The following is a 22,020-nucleotide window of genomic DNA, read 5'->3' on the forward strand; positions in this document are numbered from 1 at the left end:
GGGGTAGGGTGTGTGGTCCCACTGATGCTTCCAGCATGAACCTAGAAAAGTTCATGCCAGCTATGTAGACACTAGGAGTGTGTGTGTGTGTGTGTGTGTGTGTGTGTGTGTGTGTGTGTGTGTGTAGTACACCTTAGGAGCTTCTGTAAGTGTGTGCTTTTGCCAATAAAGAATTAATAGTTGGCTGATCGCCGAAGAACTGATGCTTTTGAATTATGGTGCTGGAGGAGACTCAAGAGTCCCATGGACTGCAAGAAGATCAAACCTACCCATTCTTAAGGAAATCAGCCCTGAGTGCTTGCTGGAAGGACAGATCCTGAAGCTGAGACTCCAATAGTTTGGTCACCTCATGAGAAGAGAAGACTCCCTGGAAAAGACCCTGATGCTGGGAAAGATGGAGGGCACAAGCAGTAGGGGACAACAGAGGACGAGATGGACGACTAAACAACAAAAGTTGGCTGTTTGCCTTCCTTCTCTGGGTGTGTGCAGGACAGCCTACTAGCCTTGTCCCCAATTTCTACACAGTTGGTGGGCATGTCATCTGGCAAACTACATCAATTGCTATTTCTTGAGATTAGGAACCCTGTGTCCTTAATGTTGAATGCTTGGCTATAGGGGGATGGCCTGTGCTCAAGTTGGGAAGGGAAGGACATTGCCAGGGGCTGCACCTCCAACAATGTCTGATGCATTTATTTGAACGCTTTAGGAGAAACAGAGAGCAGATCAACCAAAAGGGCCTGAGGTCAGCAATCTATTGTTACACTTGAATGTGGCCATAGGTTTCCAGGAAAAGAATCAGAGCAATAGTTGCAGCTTTAATACATGCAATCAGCAGGGACTAATACTGCTGCTTCTCCTTGACCCCTCATTGGTTTTCTATGAAATGTTCTCCCCTCTAGTGTGCAGCTGGAGGATGCCTTACTTTCTTTTCAGAACCAACTTGAAAAACTATTTATTTACCCAGGCATTTATGAGATGTTGATTAAGTTGATTGGTGCCCAGGATGGAACTGCCTATAGCATTGAATGGTGTTTTGATATGTGATTTATCAATAACATTTTAATTATTTTTATGTGCTCTTATTTAGAAGTATTTGTATGTTTTGTTTTATACTGGAGCCCAGCCTGGGGTGGCTACCAAGGAAAGGTGGCTTAAAATATCTCTAATAAAATAATAACATAATTGTGATTCATGTTGTTAAAACTGGCTAATTGTTTTTGTAGCAATATAATGGTCAGGAGTGGGCTTGATACCTTCCAAATGCAAGATGTTTTCTGTGTGTTTGTGTATACATTTGACTGTATAGCACAGAAGCATAATCTTTCCCCCCTTTTTTTTGCATTTACTCTAAAGTTATATGTGAATTTCTTGCTGTGCTCACTGTTATTCCACTTACTGAAAATTTATTAGGAGTATTTGTAATGCAAGCAGCCACTCATCCAATATTTCAAACAGAAGCCACAGCTTGTTCTTGGGTAAATGTATTGAAATGATTCTTGAAATAAAATATCTAGCACTTAATTGCAGATGGAGAGTTTTAAATGCACCATTTATTACTGTTACTACCACATGTTGGAATAAATCCTAGCAAATCATTAAACCTGTAGGTAAACAAAGATATAGCACTTGAGATCTTGAATGCTTGAGTAAAACATTTTTAAACATTGCTGTCAAGATGATAACCTTAGAAGCACAGCATTGCTGTAATGCTTTAAAGTATTCCACTACTTTGTAATAATATTTTTCTTCTAGAAATGGGTACTTTGCACATAATATGTGATTAATGTCCCCTTAATTCTGTGGCATGCCACTTCTAAATATTTGCTGCAGCTTATCTCAGTGTGATTTACTGTGTGCATAGTAAAGCTGTTTTTTGCTGTAAGAACTTAAGAAGAGCCCTGCTGGATCCAGCCAGTGGCCCCTCTAGCCCAGCATGCTGTTCTCATAGTGGCCAACCAGATGCCTATGAAAGGTGTGCAAGCAGAACCTGATTACAAGTGCATTCTCCCCACTTGGGATTCCCAGCAACTGATGTACAGAAGCGTGCTGTCTCTGACAGTGGAAACAGAACATAGCCATTGTGCTTTTACAGCCATTGTTAGCCTTATCCTCCATGAACTTGTCTAACCCTCTTTTAAAGCCACCCAAGTTGGCAGCCATCACTACCCTCCTGCAGCAGTGAATTCCATAGTTCAGCTTCACTGTGTGAAGAAGCACTTCATTTTGTTTGTCTTGAATCTTCCAACATTCAGTTCTAGTGTTATGAGAGATGGAGAAGCACTTTTCTTGATCCACTTTATCCACTCCATGCATAGTCACACCTCAACACAGTTCCCTCTTATCTAACTTACCTTTTTTTCGAAATGGAAAAGACCCAAATGTTATAAAGATTCCCCATACAGTTGTTCAACCCCTTGATTATTTCAGTGCTAGAATCGGAATTATACTATCAATACCTGGTTTGTTTGTTTTGTTTTTTTTTAGTATTCAACGTGGCTCACATACAACAGTTACCAGGTGCAGGTAGGAGCTTATCTTAGAGCCTATTTGTATGGCAGTGATTGTCAGGAAGGAACAATATACATCATCACCACTGTGTCATCTCAGTGCTGTTCAAAAGAGCTTCAGCTTCAGGGCTAGTGTAATCTCCCCCTACCCCCACATTCTTGGGGTACGTTGAGTGAACTGCAGCGCTTTGGATCCTGCAAATCCACAACTTCTCCTGGCATACACTTCCTTTTTTTTTCTTAGGAGAATCACCAACTTTATACCTTTCTGCAGCTGCAGATAGGAGTTTGGCTCTCCATCTCTGAAAACAGATTTCACTCTCCATCCTCAGAGAGGGAGATCTGAAAAACCATATAGCATCTGGAACACCCTCCAGAGACCGTAGGATTGTGCCCTAAATAGATTATAAGCTATTGGTATTTCATAGATCTATGCAAAATGTATGCATCTAGTTCTCCTTTTAACTGCAGTTCTCATCATGAAATTCTCAGTGTTTCTCTAGTTTAAAAATAATGATGCTTGTCTAGAAGTTTTTAAATTTAGATACTTTTATGTAAAATAAAAATACTAATAGGTATAGTTTTAACAGTAGAATTAGCTTGACAAAGAAATCAATACAAGCTCTCAAATCAATGGTGTGCATTCTTCAAAGTGTTGCCAATTAAACTTTAACAGAAATGCCTATTTATTCTGCTACATAAAATATAACCAGAGGGTTTAAAGAGAGAGTATCATTATCATATATTAGATATATCCTGGAGATCTTCCAATACCCACTAGAGATTTATCAAGATTTTCTAGAAACTAGGAATCATTATTGGCTACCTTTCTTAGGTGCATATTTATTTTAGGGCAATTCAGATTTAACTAGTTAATCTTAGTAAACCATGATTATTGAGCTGAGAACAAATTTCAGTTAGTAAAGTGAGATTAAACCACAGTTTCCTTGTTCAGATACCATTAAGAAACTACTGTTTAATAAATCCTATAAATCTTTAGTTTTGGCCCACAAATGAAGAAAGAGAAGAAGGAAGGAAGGAAGAAGGGAAGGGGCATTTATCTCGATTCTGAAACTCTTGCAATATAACAGATTAGTTCCCAGCTAGTCTAGCAAAGTCTGCAATATTACAAAGTGCCTCATTGGAAATATTGGAAGAAATGAGCTCAGTTTACTTAGCCTTACATATTAACTTTTTAAGAGAAAGTTTATCAATTCACCCTAGTTCATAGCTCCTGAAAATACTGTATAAACTAGGGGTCACAATTAGGTAAGTATTGCAGACCCCCTGTTTTTCAAAAGAAAATCCATGGACCTCCTACTTTTGAAAAAAACAAATATATCTCTATTATAGTTTTTGTTATGTGAATGGTGCCACAGACCTTGTGGATAGATTCTGGGGACCGCGGACCACCAGTTGGGAACCACTGGTATAAACCATGTTTGCTCCAGTTATTGTAAGTGTACGTACCTTGATCTGGAATAAAAAGCAGATGTAATACAAATCAGAACACTGGAAAACTTTGACAAACACAAATGTTTTCCCACCATCCCACTATTCAATTGATTCACAAGGTAAATATGGTTTTTATGTCCATAGTAAGGAGAGTTGTTGTTTATTATTTTCCTCAAATGCATCGGGATTAAAATATATATTTACAAATCCTAGTGGGGATAGAAATGTGAGTCAGGTGTGGCTGTGCAGGTCCCACTAGTCCAGAATAACCTGAGAGTTCCTTTCAAACCATGAAATGATAAGTTGAAAGTGGGTGCAGTTGCCTGCCACTTATTTCTTACCAAAACAACTCTTTCCCATTTTGGGATGACAGGTTTTTATGAAGGCAGTGGTGGCAAACAGAATAAGAATGAAGGCTGAGGAAGGAATCTGGATAGTTTGAAAATCCAGAATGCTGGCAGACCGTACCCACTGCAGAACCGAAGAGCTGAATTAGTGCTATGAAAAACAAAAACTGCTTTTCTCAATGAGACCCAAAACAAGGAAACTAGCAAAAAAAAATTGTGGGAAGCACCACAACATCGTCGGAAAGCACTGTGGAGAGAAAACAGAAAAGAGGTGGAAGAAAGATGGATTAAGCCACTGTCTGATTGTATCCCTTTGTTACTTTTTGGGTGGGGGTAAAAGCACCCTGTGGACCCCAGGCTGCTTTTGACACACAACTTTCCCACACCTCTGGCATTACATTGCGAACAGGCAAACTTGTATACGTAGTTTGGATCACAGCCATGCTTTCCAAGGGGGAAAAACTGCACCAGGGTTTTTGTTGTGGCCATTGCTCATCCTTTACGGAATGTAAAAGAATAAATACAGGAAATGAAGAGTAAAAACCAAATCCTTTACACAGTCTGTTGTAAGTGAGCCCTGCAGAGTTCAATGCATGATAGAATACAGCTTGTTTAACATAAAGGAATCCATGCATCTGGGTTTTCCTCCACGCATTTCTTTTGCTAAGTGTTCAGATTTTTAATGTAAAAATCCAGAGCTCTAAGGAAAAGGCTGGTGTAGATAAATCATTGTTGATTTTTCCAGATGGATGAAGTGAAAATGTCATCCAATATATATCTCTGATAAGCACAGAGAACCCTAAGTACAAAAGAGCTTTCCTGAGTACAAAATAGCTTTCTACAGGTACACAGATGCTTCTGGGTATTCATGTTTCCCTTCAGGAAAGTGCCCAGCAAACCCTGTGCTCCAGAAAGTCAGTCCAAGGAATGTTCAGTGTGCCTAAGTCCTGTTAAAGGCAGTAGGAGTTAATCACTGAAGTGTGCTTGAAACAAATAGAGGTCACAGAATAATATTAAGATTAGCAGATAACAGATTATGGAGAGGGAATGAGTAAATAAGCTACAGGAGTAAGGCATATTTATCCTTTAGAATCTATTTTAAAAGTTTTAGTGCATCTTTCAGGTACATTCTTTCTGAAGGCAAAGCCTGAAATTCAGGAGTGACAGTTTTGAGTGCTATGAACCAAGTGCTGAATTTTTAAAAATCTATTATAAAAATGAAACTCCACCTAAATTTTGAGCTGATCAAAACTAGGGTTTCAGTTAATGTATGTTTCAGTGAACAATGTTTTCATGTGTCTTTAATGAAGGAATTTATATATTTATCTGTTACATTTCCATTAAGTGTTACTACTATGCTGGGTAGGGTTAATAATTAATATACTTTGAACCACCCTGTTAATGTTGATATTTTTCTTTTATTAATACAGGCTAGAAGAAGAACAGAATCTTCTGACAGAATTGCAATATAATTTAAATAAGTTTTATTTATGGTTAGACGAAGCAAGTAGTGTTGTTGGCATTCCTGTTGAACCAGGAAATGAATACCAGTTAAAGGACACTCTTCAGAAAGTAAAGGTATGGAAAAAGCCTGTCCATTTTTATATCATTAGCTGCCTTTGTCTCCTTCCACTCTCCCCACACCCCAAATTAAAAAGCAGTAAACATCTTGGTTTTTCAAGTGTTTCAAATACATTTTCTATGCAAATCAAGTTAGAATCTATAGTTGAGGCCTCAGCATTAATGGTCATAAGGAGATGTCACAAAAACCACACAGTTAGATACATTTTACTATTTATTGTCATGCTTAAAAAAAAATATCCATGTTGAATGAGTATTGAAAATTTCAAGTGAACTAAAAGCCCACCAAACTGGTGTCCACTGACAGATTAGCAAAAAATGACCAGGAAATAATGTGATGTGCTTCATTTTGAGACAGCCCCCACCCCTAATGCAAATTCAAGGAGGCAAGTATAAAAAGGAATATATTCAAACCATGCCTTCCTAATATAAGGTTATTTCTCATATGTATAAAAGTAAATGGAACTAATTTTGCACAAACATTTAGGAAGGCTTATATTATAGGTCATTTTATGTATGTTTTTCACTCTTTGTACTATAGATTGCTTTGTTCATGGTGCTTTCCATCAGAGTAAAGTGGTACACCATTCAATATTGTACAAAGTCTAATGTCTCAGCTCCAATTTAGACATAACACAAAACACAAATAAAATGCTTTCCCCTCTAAAGGTCCAATGCAATCTGATCTAATCTCAATATGCTTGCCCAAGTGTGTCAGACCATAGGCATACAACTTGAGTGCACTCATATTGCCTGCTGCACTGTCAACATTGTACGTTTTTTTCCTTTTCTTTTTGCTGTGATGGTGTAATTAGTTTTTTGAAGGGTAGGGTACAAATACATAAAACAACCCTGCCTTCTTGTTAGGATCTTAGTCAGAAGTGTTGCCTGACATCGCATCCCTATCAGAGTTGTCATTGGCAAGATAGATGGTCCATTGAGACTGAGCAATTTTGGTAGGAGTGCCAAGGTTCTTAAACTCACTCTCACTGAAGGTTTATATGCATACATATATACGGTATGCTGCCTTTCTACCATTCAAACCATGCTCACATCAGCTTACAACATGAAAAAATACACAATTGCAACATTATATAAATAACCATAAACAATAAATAAAACATAAAAAACCATAACCAAACTGGACAGTTTACACATAAATCACAGGTCTAAAATAAAGATACAAAAAAACCAACAGCAGACCCCCCCCCCCAACAACACCCCAGCCCGAGGGTAACCTCAGCTTCTTAGGGCCCCACAGTCTTACGCCACATGGGAAAAGGCCTGCAAGGCAGGGAACAGGTCTTCCAAGACTCACAGTCAAGATAGTCAGTCCCTGTGCTACAAACCTTTTACTGAGCCATTAAGATAGTTGTATTTCATTGGGCACTAGAGAGAACTGTGATTGGCCTCTCTAGTATTTTTAACATACATGGTGGAGTGGTTCTGCTGCTTTGTATGTTCTCAGCAGAAAAGTGGCCTATAAAAACTGACATAAATACAACTTTTGGCACTGCATTCCTTAAGCACTTCTAGGAAATAATAATAATGATGATGATGATGATAATACTTTTATTTATTCCACGCCCATCTGGCTGGGTTTCCCCAGCCACTCTGGGTGGCTTCCAACACATACAAAAACATGCTTAAATAGCAAACATTAATAATAATGATCTACAAAAAGGTCAAAATAACTTTAAAATAAACAACTTATATCAAATAAAGCAATATTCAATAATCCATTAGAATATAATAGTAAAACAATTATTTCTCAATTAGCTGCATAAGTGCCTCCATTTCCAGCCAAAAAAATCACATGGACAGTATCAAATAAAATAGCTTCATAGTCGTAAGGAATATACAACGATGAAGTAATGTGGGGTTTTTTTGGGGGGGGGCACCAGTTTAGTATTATTGTTTAGTGTTTTTAATTCCAGTTTTTTATTTTATAATCTGTCTGACTTCAGAATTCATACCCAAGTGCAATAATTAACTTCCAGAAACACTGATGCTCTAGAATTCAATATTCTACTTCTTTGTTAAAGCACAATATTATAATATCTACTTAGAAGTTTGTGGTTATAGTATTGCAACTTCAGTGTATAACCCTATGCCTACTTATCTGGGAGTAACGATCATTACACACAATTGGCATTTCCTCTGATTTAGCATGTGTAAAAGTGTGCTGTTAGTTATCCTAGGAAAAGTTTTTCATTGGAGAACTAATTCATTAGCTTGATCATAGCTTTAAAATATCTGATTCATGCCAATCCTTAATGCTGCAAAACACTCTAGAAATGATTGAGCTCTGATTAAAGTGGTTTGGAAAAGGGCAGAAACACTTGTCTCTATGGGAGAACTTAAGAAGAAGAAAAAGGAAGTATTTCTCTGCCATGTATAGGACCTGTTAAACTATAACCAAGGAAGTGGGTTAAAAAAAAAAATCTCTCTGTGAAATGTCCTTGTTCTGACTCCTTCTTAAACTGAGGATTGTCAAGATATGCTGAGATGAGGCAGCAAAGAGGAAATCATAGAATCATAGAGTTGGAAGAGACCACAAGGGCCATCAAGTCCAACCCCCTGCCAAGCAGGAAACACCATCAGAGCACTCCTGACATATGGTTGTCAAGCCTCTGCTTAAAGACCTCCAAAGAAGGAGACTCCACCACACTCCTTGGCAGCAAATTCCACTGTTGAACAGCTCTTACTGTCAGGAAGTTCTTCCTAATGTTTAGGTGGAATCTTCTTTCTTGTAGTTTGGAACCATTGCTCCGTGTCCACTTCTCTGGAGCAGCAGAAAACAACCTTTCTCCCTCCTCTATGTGACATCCTTTTATATATTTGAACATGGCTATCATATCACCCCTTAACCTCCTCTTCTCCAGGCTAAACATGCCCAGCTCCCTTAGCCGTTCCTCATAAGGCATCGTTTCCAGGCCTTTGACCATTTTGGTTGCCCTCCTCTGGACACGTTCCAGTTTGTCAGTGTCCTTCTTGAACTGTGGTGCCCAGAACTGGACACAGTACTCCAGGTGAGGTCTGACCAGAGCAGAATACAGTGGCACTATTACTTCTCTTGATCTAGAATTGCATTGGCTTTTTTAGCTCATGTCAAGTTTGTGGTCAACCAAGACTCCTAGATCCTTTTCACATGTACTGCTCTCAAGCCAGGTGTCACCCATCTTGTATTTGTGCCTCTCATTTTTTTTGCCTAAGTGCAATACTTTACATTTCTCCCTGTTAAAATTCATCTTGTTTGTTTTGGCCCAGTTCTCTAATCTGTCAAGGTCGTTTTGAAGTGTGATCCTGTCCTCTGGGGTGTTAGCCACCCCTCCCAGTTTGGTGTCATCTGCAAATTTGATCAGGATGCCCTTGAGTCCATCATCCAAGTCGTTGTTAAAGATGTTGAATAAGACCGGGCCCAAGACAGAACCCTGTGGCACCCCACTAGTCACTCTTCTATGATCATGGCAGAACTGTGCTATACTTATTGCCCTCTGTCTCATCTTAGGAAAATTTGATAAAGTGCTCTGAGCATTGAAATTGTCAATCTAAATATGTCACTGCCAGTGTCAGTGTCCACAAAACTGCAATGCTCTTGCTGAAACTTGAAACCTGTACATTTGAATTTGGATGGTTCCCCCCCACACACCTTCTTAAAGTGTAACAGCCCAATATAGTTATGTCACATCTGAATGCACATTCCACTGAAAATAATACAGCGTGGTTGGACAACATGCACATACATGCACATGAAAGTTATGCCTACTGTTTCTGATCCAGTGATGTGTGTGCAGAAGCCTTCTTCTTCAAATGAATTTCTTGCTCTTGATTTGATTTTCTGTGATTAGGATAGACAAGAGATATGTGTATACATTCCATGCCTTCAAAATAAAATGTTTCCACTGCATGTTTATATGAAGGGTGTATATGAAGGATGATGATTTGTGAAACTTTGTGTAAAATTAGCCTATATACCAATATTGACACAAGTCCCATGTTTGCCCTTATATAGCTAAAACTACAACACCTACACACAACAGAATAGTAGTAGTAGTAGTAGAAGACTTGGAATAACTTCTGCAGCAGGCAGAAGTACAATAAATCTGCATGGAGAAAAATCTAATAATTGGAGGAAGAAATCCCCAAACACATCCATAATAAATTAACGTCACAGAATGTTTAAAGAAAATAAGTGTATACAGGTATACAAGTACAGATGAAAGAGTTACACATATCAGTGGGAGGTTACAGATTTCTCTTGAATCTCATCACAGCTATGGTGAAGCTGTATAACAAAGTGAAATGCTAATTTTTGATGTTTAGCTTTATATGCACGGGCTAGCATGCAACTCAGGCTTATGTGCCTGACTCTTCCAGTATGACTGTGAGTTTAAGAGATAAGAAGCTTTTGCTTCTGCTTTTAAGCAATCCAGTGTTCCTTCTGATGTCCAGAATTCGGTAAACTCTGGTTAGCATAAATTATGGTGGTTCAAACAAGTCAGAATCAAACCAGAATTTATCATCTTGGTTTATTTTCAAACCACAGTTTAAACGGAGTTTCCTGAGTTTGGCAGTAACAGAAAACTGGTTGGTTTAAAAGTGGAAACTTAGGATACTTTCCTCACAGTCACACTAGAGAAGAGAGTGCATGTGAGCCTCAGGTTTGTGTGCATATCACTAAGCCATAGTTTATGGTTATATATACAGACTGGGCCAATATGAAAGAAAATCATTACAGTTAACCATATATTTTTTTTATTTTGGGCCTGTGAAACACCAAGTGACTAAATTCTGAGCAATATTATGAATTAGTACTTGACCTTTTTATTCTCCTGAGCTTTAAATATTTTATATCGTTCCTCTATGGCTTTGCCATTTTGGTGAGCAGCTGTGTCGCGGAGGTAGGAATCATTCTAATGCAAAAGAAGGACTGCTATCCATCGCCTTTTCCTGAGGGACAGCAACCTAGAACAAAAGCTGTGGATACGTTGTGCTGAATTGAGCTCTTGAGTCTACTTACTTCAGCTGATAAACTAATCAATAGAGGTGAAGATAAGGGAGTTGAAAATTCTACTACAGTTCATTTTAAATGTTGCATTTGTCTGTTCCAGTTAAGAGTGGAAGAACTGCCTCCACACAAGGGAATACTGAAACGATTAACTGAAGCTGGAGGAAAAGCACTTGGTAGTGCATCACTGAGCCCTGAAGTAAAACATAAGCTTGACACTAGACTCAAGGAGGCTAACCATCGCTGGATAAAGGTTAGGCATATTAACAGTTGTGTTGCAGCATGTATCTGTAATCTGTTGCAGGTGTTTCCAGTGTTTTTCAGCAGTTATTTCCACCACACACACACACACACACACACACACACTGCTTCCCTCAGCATGCAATTCAGATTTATCTGTACTGTTTCATTTACTAAAGAAATAAGCATGCCTGTATGACAACTTGAGGAGAGTCAAACTTTCCCACTCCTTCACTGGGGAGTCATGTCACTGCTGTATGTGGACTGTTGCTTCACTGGTATAGACTTCTTTCTTCAAGTTGTATTTCTGCAGCACCTGTTATTTTGCTTCACACTTTAGGTTCAGTTCATACCATGCTGCAGTGGCCGGGGGGGGGGGGGAGGGGGACACACAGAAGGAAGGTCTGAATCTACTGGTAGTTCTCTGAGAGATTTTGGAAGATTGGCAAGAATGTCTGGCTGCCAGATTTTTAACAATAGCAGCAACAAAAGTACTCTCATTTCCTAAATTATACTGCTGAAATGAAACTAACCAATAGTGGATTTTTATGTGGGAGGCCTATGAGTTCCATTCAGTTCTTGAGGCTCAGAATTTGTTCATTCTGACTTTTACACCAGTTGTTAGATTGTAGGGTACTAGCAAGAAACAAAGAAGAATCTACAAGCTTGAAGCCTCCCTATCCTCGCCCTACTGAGGTTGATTTAAAAACTCTTTTGTGCATCCTATGGTAAAGGGCAAGGAGTCACTAGAGTAATGTAGCACAGATCTGTACAGTGCCTTCAAGATGGTAAATACATGTTGACCTCTCCAAGCCCAAACAATGGCCTACCTCTGCCATTATGGCTATCTATACACATTCTTCGGTGGCTCTTCACTCTCTCCCTCCACCCCTTTTAATGACCTTCATAATTGTAAATCTGGTAGGCCAGGAGAGCCGTTTGTTCCAGACTCATATCGTGTGAGGAAGTAAATTTAGTAAAGCTTGTGCCTACCCACTATAGCTCCACCATCCCTTCCCTGGATGGATGTTTTTGGGGTATAATAGATGCAGCACAGATGGCCAGCTGGTTCTTCCCACAATTCTGCAGTAGTATCTCATTAATAGTATGTCAGTATGTCAGAGTTACAGTCATGGTGTACAGAAACAGTGTAATATGTCATGCAGTGTTGTTCATCTGAGATTGTATTTACCTAATTTAAAAACCTGCTAAGGAACAGGTGATTGTCATTATGTCTTCATATGTAAAACTACAGAATTCAAAGAGAGTGTACTCCCCCCCCATGACTGTACATGAAATAGTTTTCTTGATACCTTTTCTAATATTGCTATATTGACATGTTGGCATCTATAGTTTTAGCAGTGAAGTATGTGCCTGAGTTTAGTGGCTCTGTACTTCCTTAGACTCCACCAGCATCTCTTTATAAGGTTTGGTAGAATAGCTTTGTCTGATTGGATAGAATATTGCAGAAGCAATGATACCTATGAATTTTCATATCGGAGCTTTCATATCTAAATACTAATTAAACTTTATCCACAGCAATAAAATTCAGTTTCCTTAAGCATATAACATTAGTCTAGAAAAGAAATTGAAGTGCAACATTCAGATAAAATATGGATTTATTTGCTTTTATTTGTGTACTTAAAATCTGCTTTTATATGCCTGAGTCATATAATGTTGATTCTGAGATTATGTACTTTGTTTTTCTTCCTGTGGGCCAACAATTATTTTGAAATAATGATTGTCCTTTAGTAATACTTAAGCAGAAAACCTAATGCTCTACTATCACAGATTGCTGATTAAAAATAATAGTTTATTAGCCTAAAAGATAATGGATAAGAAGCAACTGAGACAGCTTTGTTCTCTTTGCCAGATTGTATTAAAAATGTCTTATACTAAATTGGTTAGGGGCAATAGCATAAAATCGCATTTCTCAGAGATTAAAATATAAGCAATGCAAACCAGTAAAATGAGAGTTAGAATTCATATTATTCCATTTCAAAAAGCACAGCCTTAGGACACAGTTTTATCCATTAAATATTACACTGTACAATCAGATGGAGGCTATTACATGGTTAAGATTCTCTCAGATGAAATCAGTAATTCTGAGAAGAAAATGGCAAAATACACACTATCAACAGAGCAGATGTTCATGACGGATGAACACTATAGAAGAACTCAACTATATTTATGGAGATACCTTTTCTCTGTCGACCTATAAATAAAGAAATATGGCTGCACATTTTGATAACAACCATGAAGTCCTGGATTATCAAAGAGAAACTAATATGGATATTGAAGAATCATCCTGTGGTCCAGGAACCAAGGGATTGCTGTTTGTGGCAAGGAGGTGAATAGGAGAGTGAAATTAAGAAGAAAGACTTCACTATCTACAGCTACACTCCACCCTGCTAGCCTTGCAGCTGCTGAGTCTCTTCACCATCAGGCAAGTCAGCCCTGGCAGCTGAGAGGAACAATAGTCTTGTCACTTCTGCACCTGTAGCCAATCTACATCTACAATCTACATCTTCTGGCTGCATCACAAAGCAGAAACAGAGCTTTTCTGGGTAGTTTGTGGCCTTTTACACTCTGGCCTGAAAGGTGACAGAACTGGAAGTAGCTCGCTGTGACTTGTTTGCATCTGCCAGGACCTTGACTCCCCTGTTGCAGCAGATCAGCCTTGGAAGAGGTAATCACCTTTGGCATGATGGAAGAGAAACATGAAAGAGGTGGTCTAGAAATTTAATAAGTAGTAATAATAATAATTTACTAGTGTTGCACTCATACAAGGATTGTCCTGTATAAGCCCAGAAAATGTGAATGATAGTTTAAATGCACATTTTCAGAGCTGAAAATTGTATTTCTACAAAATGTTTGAAGGGTATGTATCTGGATTTTGTCAAAATCCGTAAAATTGTGAAGTGGAATAGAGGTGAAGGGTCGCATTCAAAAGCATGATGTTAAAACCTAGGTGTTATCATTTATTGTATATTGCCCTGAAATGTTGTCTGAAAACAATGCTGTCTTTATGAATAGTTTTAATTATAGAGGTATTGTTATGCTGTATTGCACACTATTTTTTTTTTAGGTTAAGTGTCTTTAGTTGATTTTTTTCGTCACTTAGACAACCTAATTGTTATATTTTTCCTGCTATAGCAGGGTAAACCTGGTGCTTCAAAACACAGGAAAGAGACTGGCCTTTGTGATGCATGCAGTTCTTGTCATATACCACCTGCCAGGACACGAAACAGTTCTGTAATGTCTTTCTTGCTTTTTTATTGTGCAGTAAATGCATTTGTAGATTGGGCCTGGAGCTAGTGAACCGTAGGTTTGCCGGAAGGAGTTTATTACTCTTTAAACTTATGTTTGATCCAATATCGGGCAGGAGGGATGAGGCAGATGAGGTGAATGAAGGTAAGCTGGGTGCCACTAGCTGTGTTTTCCTTATTTATCCACCTTAGTTCTAGAGAAGTGGGTTGTCAAGATTATTCTTGTTTTGCTCTTTTTTCCATCTGCTTCTTTATTTACTAATAATTACTAGGCATTGAAGAGACCATTTTGCTATTCACTGCGAGAGCAAATCGATTTGTTGTACCTACATTCTCAGCAGAAGCGTTGTAGTGAAGTAGCATGACTATAATGCATGAACCTTTCCTATCGCTCTGGGGAAAGCATTGGACCATTCTTTTAGCCAGCCACAAGGAAATAAACAAAACATGTCAGTGCACAAGCCTATGGTTTGTATAATTTGCACTGGCTGTAATTTAACTGATCATTCACATTGAATCTTGGCAAGATATACCCACAATGTGATTATTTCTATGTAATGTTTGCCAGATGTCTAAAGCAGTATTTACCTACCTGACTGTTCAACTAGTTGTGGTGGGAGAGATCTGTGCTTATGGCTAGATGGCTGGTTCTGTTGTTTGTTTTTACTTTGAAGCAGCCATGTAGGGCTGTTAATTTGTCTGAGGAATGGGTGCTTAATACTTCTCCTGTACTGTTTCCTCAGTCAAAGTCCCCAGGTTATAGCATACTCTCTTTTTTTGTTACAAATAACTATGCTTAATATTTTTAACCTAATTTGATTGATTGAATTTGTATACCACCCTTCATTTAAAGCTCACGGGGGGTTAACAACATAAAAATACACAATGAGAACACAAATACATAATAAAAACAAGAACAAAAACAAATCTCTTTAAGTCATGCTGTTTAACCTAAACAGTATGAAGGTGAAATAGAAGTTTGTAATATCATGTACACACTGAGGGCCTAGAAACAAATAAAATAATTGAGATGTACTTGCTTTTCCTGACTTGAGTACTCTTTAAAAATTACTACCACCCAATGAACTTTTCAACATAAACTCTTTCCTTTCGTGTGTGTGTATGTGTATGAACACATTTGTAGCAAAATCTCTATTTCTCAAGTAGCCTTTAGGCTGAGTGTGTCTTTAATAGGATTTGACTGTGTTCTTCAGCCTGCTATTAACTATTTTACTCACAATTATATAATCTGCCTATTTACATTCATTCAGTGCCATTGCCTGAAAGGGATCTCCTTTCTTTTATAGTTTCAACTTTTGCACTTAGTCCTATCAGATGGAATGCATGCAGTCAGGCAATTTTAATAATCACCCATGCTTCAATTATTGAAATGTTATGCTTTCTAAAATTTGCAGCTAAATTATATTTAAAAGACCTCCCAAGAGACAGGTGGCTGGGACAGCTGGTTAGGGCTCTGAGGTCTGAATCTACTGTGCCTCAATTGCCTTAGTTTGTCTAATGAAAGCTCTGGCGCTGCCTGGCATTGCAATCTAAAAGAGGATAAAGAGGTGGCTTGCACTACAGTTTTCTAGGTTTTATTTTGCACCCTTAAAATTTTGATGCTTTTGTGTTTATCTTGATATTTTCATGATTACCTGTTGAAACAACTTCAATTCATAGCTTCATTCAGTTCAAATATTGTGACTTGCGAGTGTGTATTTTATTGTTCATGGAAACTGTCCAGAGAACATGGTTGGATGGTGGTATACAAGTGTAATACATGATAATAAAAGTTCCAGAAGATTACCAATGATTATAGCAGCAATATGACACACTAGTGCTCCCCCCCACAAAAAAATTGTTTTGTTTTCGTGTAAATACAAGAGCAACACATAACTAAAGTAACTTGTCCAGTGGTACATTCTTGTTAAGTTTCATATGCAGATGATGATGTGTGTGGAGGGAAAAGCCTAAATGGATGTCGGAATGAGTGGATATATGTGTGGGACTGGATTAATAGATGGAAAAGAAGGTAGGGCTATGCTTGTTCAGTTGTGGGGGGAGAGAAGAGAGTGACACTTTCAAACTAATCCATGCTTCAGAGCTGGGGTGAGAGGAAGTAGTTCTGCCCACCTTTGGCTTCAAACAACCCACAATTGATTTTGGGTGCACCCACTGCTCGTTCTTCAAGTAACTACTCCTGAGAAAATGCAGCCCTCAATGTATGGAGTACTGATGTCATGTTCACCTAGTGACTCGTAACCCTAGTTAGTGGGGTTGCAGTAGTGGTTAATCTGGAGGTTATAAAGGGATTAATGTCATTTGCCAAATCCAAGTTTGAAAGAAAGACTTGCAGCTTTCTCATCTCATGAAATTAGATTTATCTGTGGGCAAAAAGGCATTTAATGGCTTTTGGCTCTGTGAAAGCAGAAATAGATGATAGAGAATAATACTTGTAGCTGTAAAAGGAAACCAAAATCTCATGTCATAACCCATTATTCATATTTAATTCCCTGTTCGGTTATATAATTTTGGGTGACATTTTGTTAAGTAAAGAGGAAATATTAGTACCCACAATAAAATTATGACTATTTAGCTGTGCAGGATTAAGGGAATGAAGATTGCTGTAGCATAATTGCAAGGCTGCAGTAATAATGAATATTCTTGTGAAGAACTGGGAGAATTTATATAAAGTTAAGACCTTTAGCTACTACCAAATACAGAGTTTAAATCTTTTGAATTATTCATTTGCTAAGATTTCAATTAACTTACCTTAATTAATTCCTAAACTAACATGTTTAAAGTTCAGATTTTTCAAATGTTTTAGATTAATTAATTAATCTTACCTAAAGTAGTGCTTTGATGTTAAGATTGATATCAATTATTTTGTAAGAACTGTATGTAGAAGACTGGTCAAAGAGCATGTGTGGTAATGATCATTCTTTCCCACCAGCTACAGTTGAAGTGTATATTGCTAAATTTCTGAAAATTAAAAAAACTTGCAGGATCTATAGCTGGTGGAAAACTTGAGAGGTTTAAATCGCTGAGCATTGATTTTAATTTTACTGTGTTTTTAAACTGGTGTCTGGTTCATAGTTTTCATTGCTACCTTATTAATGCAACTTACAATTATGTCTAGTTCATCTAGTTCATATAGGGGTATTATTATTATTATTATTATTATTATTATTATTATTATTATTATTATTTTCAACCAAACCTGTTTTCCCTAAACCTTTTTTTTAAGTGGTTTTAGTTCACTTCCAGAGTTGCACTCCAGTGACTCTCAGGTCAGACAGATGCCAACAACAATTTTCCCCTTTTAGATACAAATGCAAAAGAAAATAAGCAGATAAAAGTATTATTTCAGAACAACCATTTATCAAAGGTTGACATTTGGAAACTGCTCAAACTTGAACTCTGCTCATATTTGCCCAAAATGGGGAGGAGGGTAAAAACAGTATGCACATTAAAATACAGTGGTACCTCAGTTACATACGCTTCAGGTTCCAGACTCCGCTAACCCAGAAATAGTGCTTTAGGTTAAGAACTTTGCTTCAGGATGAGAACAGAAATCGTGCTCCGGAGGCGTGGCAGCAGCAGGAGGCCCCATTGGCTAAAGTGGTGCTTCAGGTTAAGAACAGTTTCAGGTTAAGAACGGACCTCCGGAACGAATTAAGTACTTAACCCGAGGTACCACTGTATAAAAATAAGACCTCTGACAGTGACTCTAGCTTTAAAAGTGCATTAATAATCATTTAGATTGGCTCTGTCTGTACCTACCACAAGATTCCCGAAGTTGTAACCATGCAACAGGTTCCATGTGACTATAATAAATTGTATTTAGGGATTTATTACGTGCATATACTTCAGAATACTCACTGGTTGGCCACTGTGATGACAGGATGCTGGACTAAGTGGGCCATTGGTCTGATCCAAGAGGCTCTTCTTTATGTTCTTAGAAAGGAATCCTGAACAAAGCCTGAAGAACTGTTATTGGTGCAATCAGATTTGTGCCTATGAACACAGATGCCAGTGAATGCAGTTACCATCAGAAGAATATAGGGGACAGAATTTTTGCTAACTCCCACTTCTACCTGCAGCCCACCACCACCAAATCAGCTCCAGAAATTTAGAGGATTGTTCAGAACAATGTAGAAAGTGCCATGGCGGAGGGGAGCATCCAATGGATCAAAAGTTCTTTCATGCGTGCAAGATGACCCATTAGTTTACACCCCAAATCCCTAAATCTCTAATCAACTTCAGATGGATGTCTTCATATTCAAATTATCTATTTAGTTCGCAGCATTGTTAATATACAGCCCAGAGTGTTCATCAGTGTGCAATACCAATGGAGTCAGTCCTCACAATGCAAATATCAGCTTTGGGGATGGGGTGAGTTTCAGCAGGATCAAATTTGGAGGTTGGAGGCAAATAAAATTTTCTCCTCCCACCCACTGACCTTCCTGTTCTACTCTGGGTCATCTGCAGCTGCTACTTACTGTCAATATTATATTTTTTAAAAATCGTTCATGTCAGTTTCATTCGCACAGTTATCATGTCCAGCTTGGCACTAATAGGCACAGAGAGTAAATAAACCTAACTACTACCTTCTTACCTTCACATGAGGTGATATAACTGAGATGTTCATCCTTCCTGCATAAAGTTGACATGTAGAACACAGCTAATCGTTTTTTTAAAAATGAAATTTTGAAGAATTTTAACTTATCAGTATGATTCGATCTTCACCTGGTATACTTTGATTGCTGGGATTGATGTTGCTCTTTCTGAAATCAGAGTACAGACACGAGTACTGCATGGGCATGAGATGCATAACTTATTATGCTGTAGTTGTATTTTCATATTGTGTATATTGTATACAAATTTTCAAAATAAAGATATTTTTAAATTTAAAAGTTGTTATTTTTTTATAGATACACAAAAGTCCACTTCTCAGTTACTTGTGGTGCCTTCAGAACTATACAATGCCTTAAATGCATGTTGTAATATTTTTCTATTTTATAGGATGATAAAATGTTTAAAGGCAGCTGCTGAGCTTGGACAAGGGCCTGTTTGTGTGCTGTTCCAGAAGCCTGTTCTGCAGCAATGAGTGCTGTTCAGCTAAGTTTTATTCGGAGTAATTCCACTGAATTAAATGGACCTAACTTAGTCACGTTCATTAATTTCAGTGGGTTACATTTGAGTCAAACTTAGTTGAGTTTGTGTGGTCTTGTCCAGCCCTCAGAACTGAATCTTATAGAGGGACTATTACCTTTCCTTTAATAAGCCTCATATTTCCTATGCTGTTTCGTAGATATATGCATTACAGCTTTACCCAGCAGTTGGATTGGGCCACTGTAGAAGCTGCCTCCCTGCAGTCTGACAATGCAAGTTAAAGCCAAAGTCTCTGGTCCATACAGCAAACCAACTGAAAGTATTTGGGATAAAACTGTGGCCTGTTTTTCAGCCACCACTGTGCCGCAACACAATTTCTCCCCCACTCCCATCACCGGAGCAATTACTTTTTAATAACATAGAGACATTCCTTTTTATTTTGAAATGCCATAGACTAGAGCACATCCTGAGAAAAGCAGTAATATATAATCCAACTTAAATCAATGAGGTTTAAGAGCTTAACTGTGGTATAAATCTCATTGATTTCAATGGGACTTAGGTATCCCTAGTTTTCTCTTGATCATAGCCACTATTATTCAGTTATTAAACCTTTTGGGCTAATCAGACTCCCAGTTAATGTTTATAAAGAATGTAAATTTTGTACAGAGCATAATTTATTGGCATGATGCTATGTGTGCAGCAGAATTGCAGTTTTCGTCCGAGCAAATGATTTTCTTCTGTTTTTAAAAAGGTATCCAAAGATCTGCCTGAGAAACAGAAAGAAATTGAGCACCTGCTAAATAATTTGAACCAGCTTGAACAACAGTTAAGTCAGCTGAAATTGTGGCTCTCTCCCATCAAAGAACAATTGGAGCTTTACAACCAAGTGGGCCAACCTGGGGCATTTGACATCAAGGTAATTAAACATTCACCTATATACCCGAAGAAGTGTTCAGACGATCATTTTACAGGAGGTATTTCCTTTTTGGACAACCCTACACATGGGTGGGTTTGTAGTAGAAAAAATGAAGAAGAAAAAGAGCAATTACCATTTGAAAGACTTTGTAATCATGTTGCTTTGGTTGCCTTAAAAAAAACACATTTCAATTCCAAATCCAGAGAAATAACAATACTGAGTGTATTCCACTTGTGTTAAACTGGACATCCTGGTAAGTTTCAGGGAGGAGTCAACAGCTGTGACAAAATGCTGCCTTTTTAGCCCAATGCAAACTACATAAATATGAACAATCTAAACAAGTTCAGAATATTTTGACAAGGGCAAAATATTACAGGTTCTTATCACCAGGATATCCTGGCTGCCATGGAGGCTTAATGACTAGCTTGGAAAATACCAGCCTGTCACTGTCCATGTACTAGATTCCCTATGTGCTTACTGGGTGCATAGCTCATTATATAAATGCGAAGCTTAGTAATTAGGCACTGTCTGTTGAAAGGGGTGTGGGCAATATTCTGAAATGCCCCATGGGAAACATGGGAAACTTAAATCTTGATTAAAAGAGATTTAATAAAAAAAATTAAATCAAATTAAGTATTGATACAGGAAAAAGATGCTATTGCTTTGATTCTGTTCTGGGAAGAAATTTATCTCCTGTGTGAGAACAGGGCAGGAAGCTAGCAGTGTCAAGGGGTCTCTGACTGAAGAGTGCATTATGTATACAATTTCAAGGGCAGCTTTTATGTTTACTACGTCAAGGGTCACATAGCAATGTTAAACACGTGGTAGTAAAAATGACTTTGGCGTTTAACAAAACAATCTGATTCGTTGTTTTCTTTTTAACCTTTTTTTTGGGGGGGGTCAATTCTCTTTTACTTCTTGCACCTCATGGCATTTACTCATCTCTCTCTCAGCTTTGCTGCAAATCTCTCCAAACCTCTTTGCTGCCTTTGCTCTATCCACCCCATAGCTGTTTTCTTACTTTCTGCACTTGCAGCGTCATAACTCTCACCTCATTCACAGCCTTTGCTGCAGTTGTACATCACATATGTTTCTCCCCCTTCTCTGTACCCCATCTCTGCTCCCCATCGGTTGCTTCCCTTTCTCTGGTACCTCACCACACACCTTTCTCTCTGCAACATCTCTCAGATACCTTTCATAGAATCATAGAATTGTTGAGTTGGAAGAGACTTTCCCCACCAGGTTCTCTGTACCTCTAGCACACTTTCTTCGGTTTGCACTTCATGTCTTCTCTTCCCTATTCCTGGCTTTGTTTTTGCACCTTTTCTCATCGTTTAATGTAATCACACACAAGGTTTTCACTCTCCCAGCAATTCACACCAATGAAGGAGTCTTGGGTGCAGATGGGCTGTGCACGAACAATAGGTATTTGTGCCATTCTCCTAAAAGGAACAAATAGGCAGAGGGTTGCAACTGGTTTACAAGCCTTCAGTTGTCTTGGCCTATTCCAAGGGTAGGGAATGAAGAGATCAGCAAAGACTCTGCAGGGTCCTGTATACTACCATTTCATCCTGTTTGC

At 38.2% G+C, this 22,020-nt stretch overlaps 1 protein-coding gene across 10 annotated transcripts in view; it reads left to right on the forward strand.

Moving 5' to 3' along the window:
- The window catches only part of DMD (dystrophin), a 1,009,769-nt gene that overhangs the window by 669,690 nt on the left and 318,059 nt on the right, over positions 1-22,020 (forward strand). For all 10 annotated transcript variants that reach the window (XM_081858834.1, XM_081858841.1, XM_081858836.1 and 7 more), the window contains 3 exons: positions 5,740-5,887; positions 11,005-11,154; positions 20,277-20,441. In XM_081858834.1, the coding sequence (XP_081714960.1) occupies positions 5,740-5,887; positions 11,005-11,154; positions 20,277-20,441 (463 nt within the window). The remainder of the gene's footprint in view (positions 1-5,739; positions 5,888-11,004; positions 11,155-20,276; positions 20,442-22,020) is intronic.

The sequence above is a fragment of the Podarcis erhardii genome (genome assembly GCF_964252035.2).
Source record: "Podarcis erhardii genome assembly, chromosome: 4".
Taxonomy (NCBI): Eukaryota; Metazoa; Chordata; class Lepidosauria; order Squamata; family Lacertidae; genus Podarcis; species Podarcis erhardii.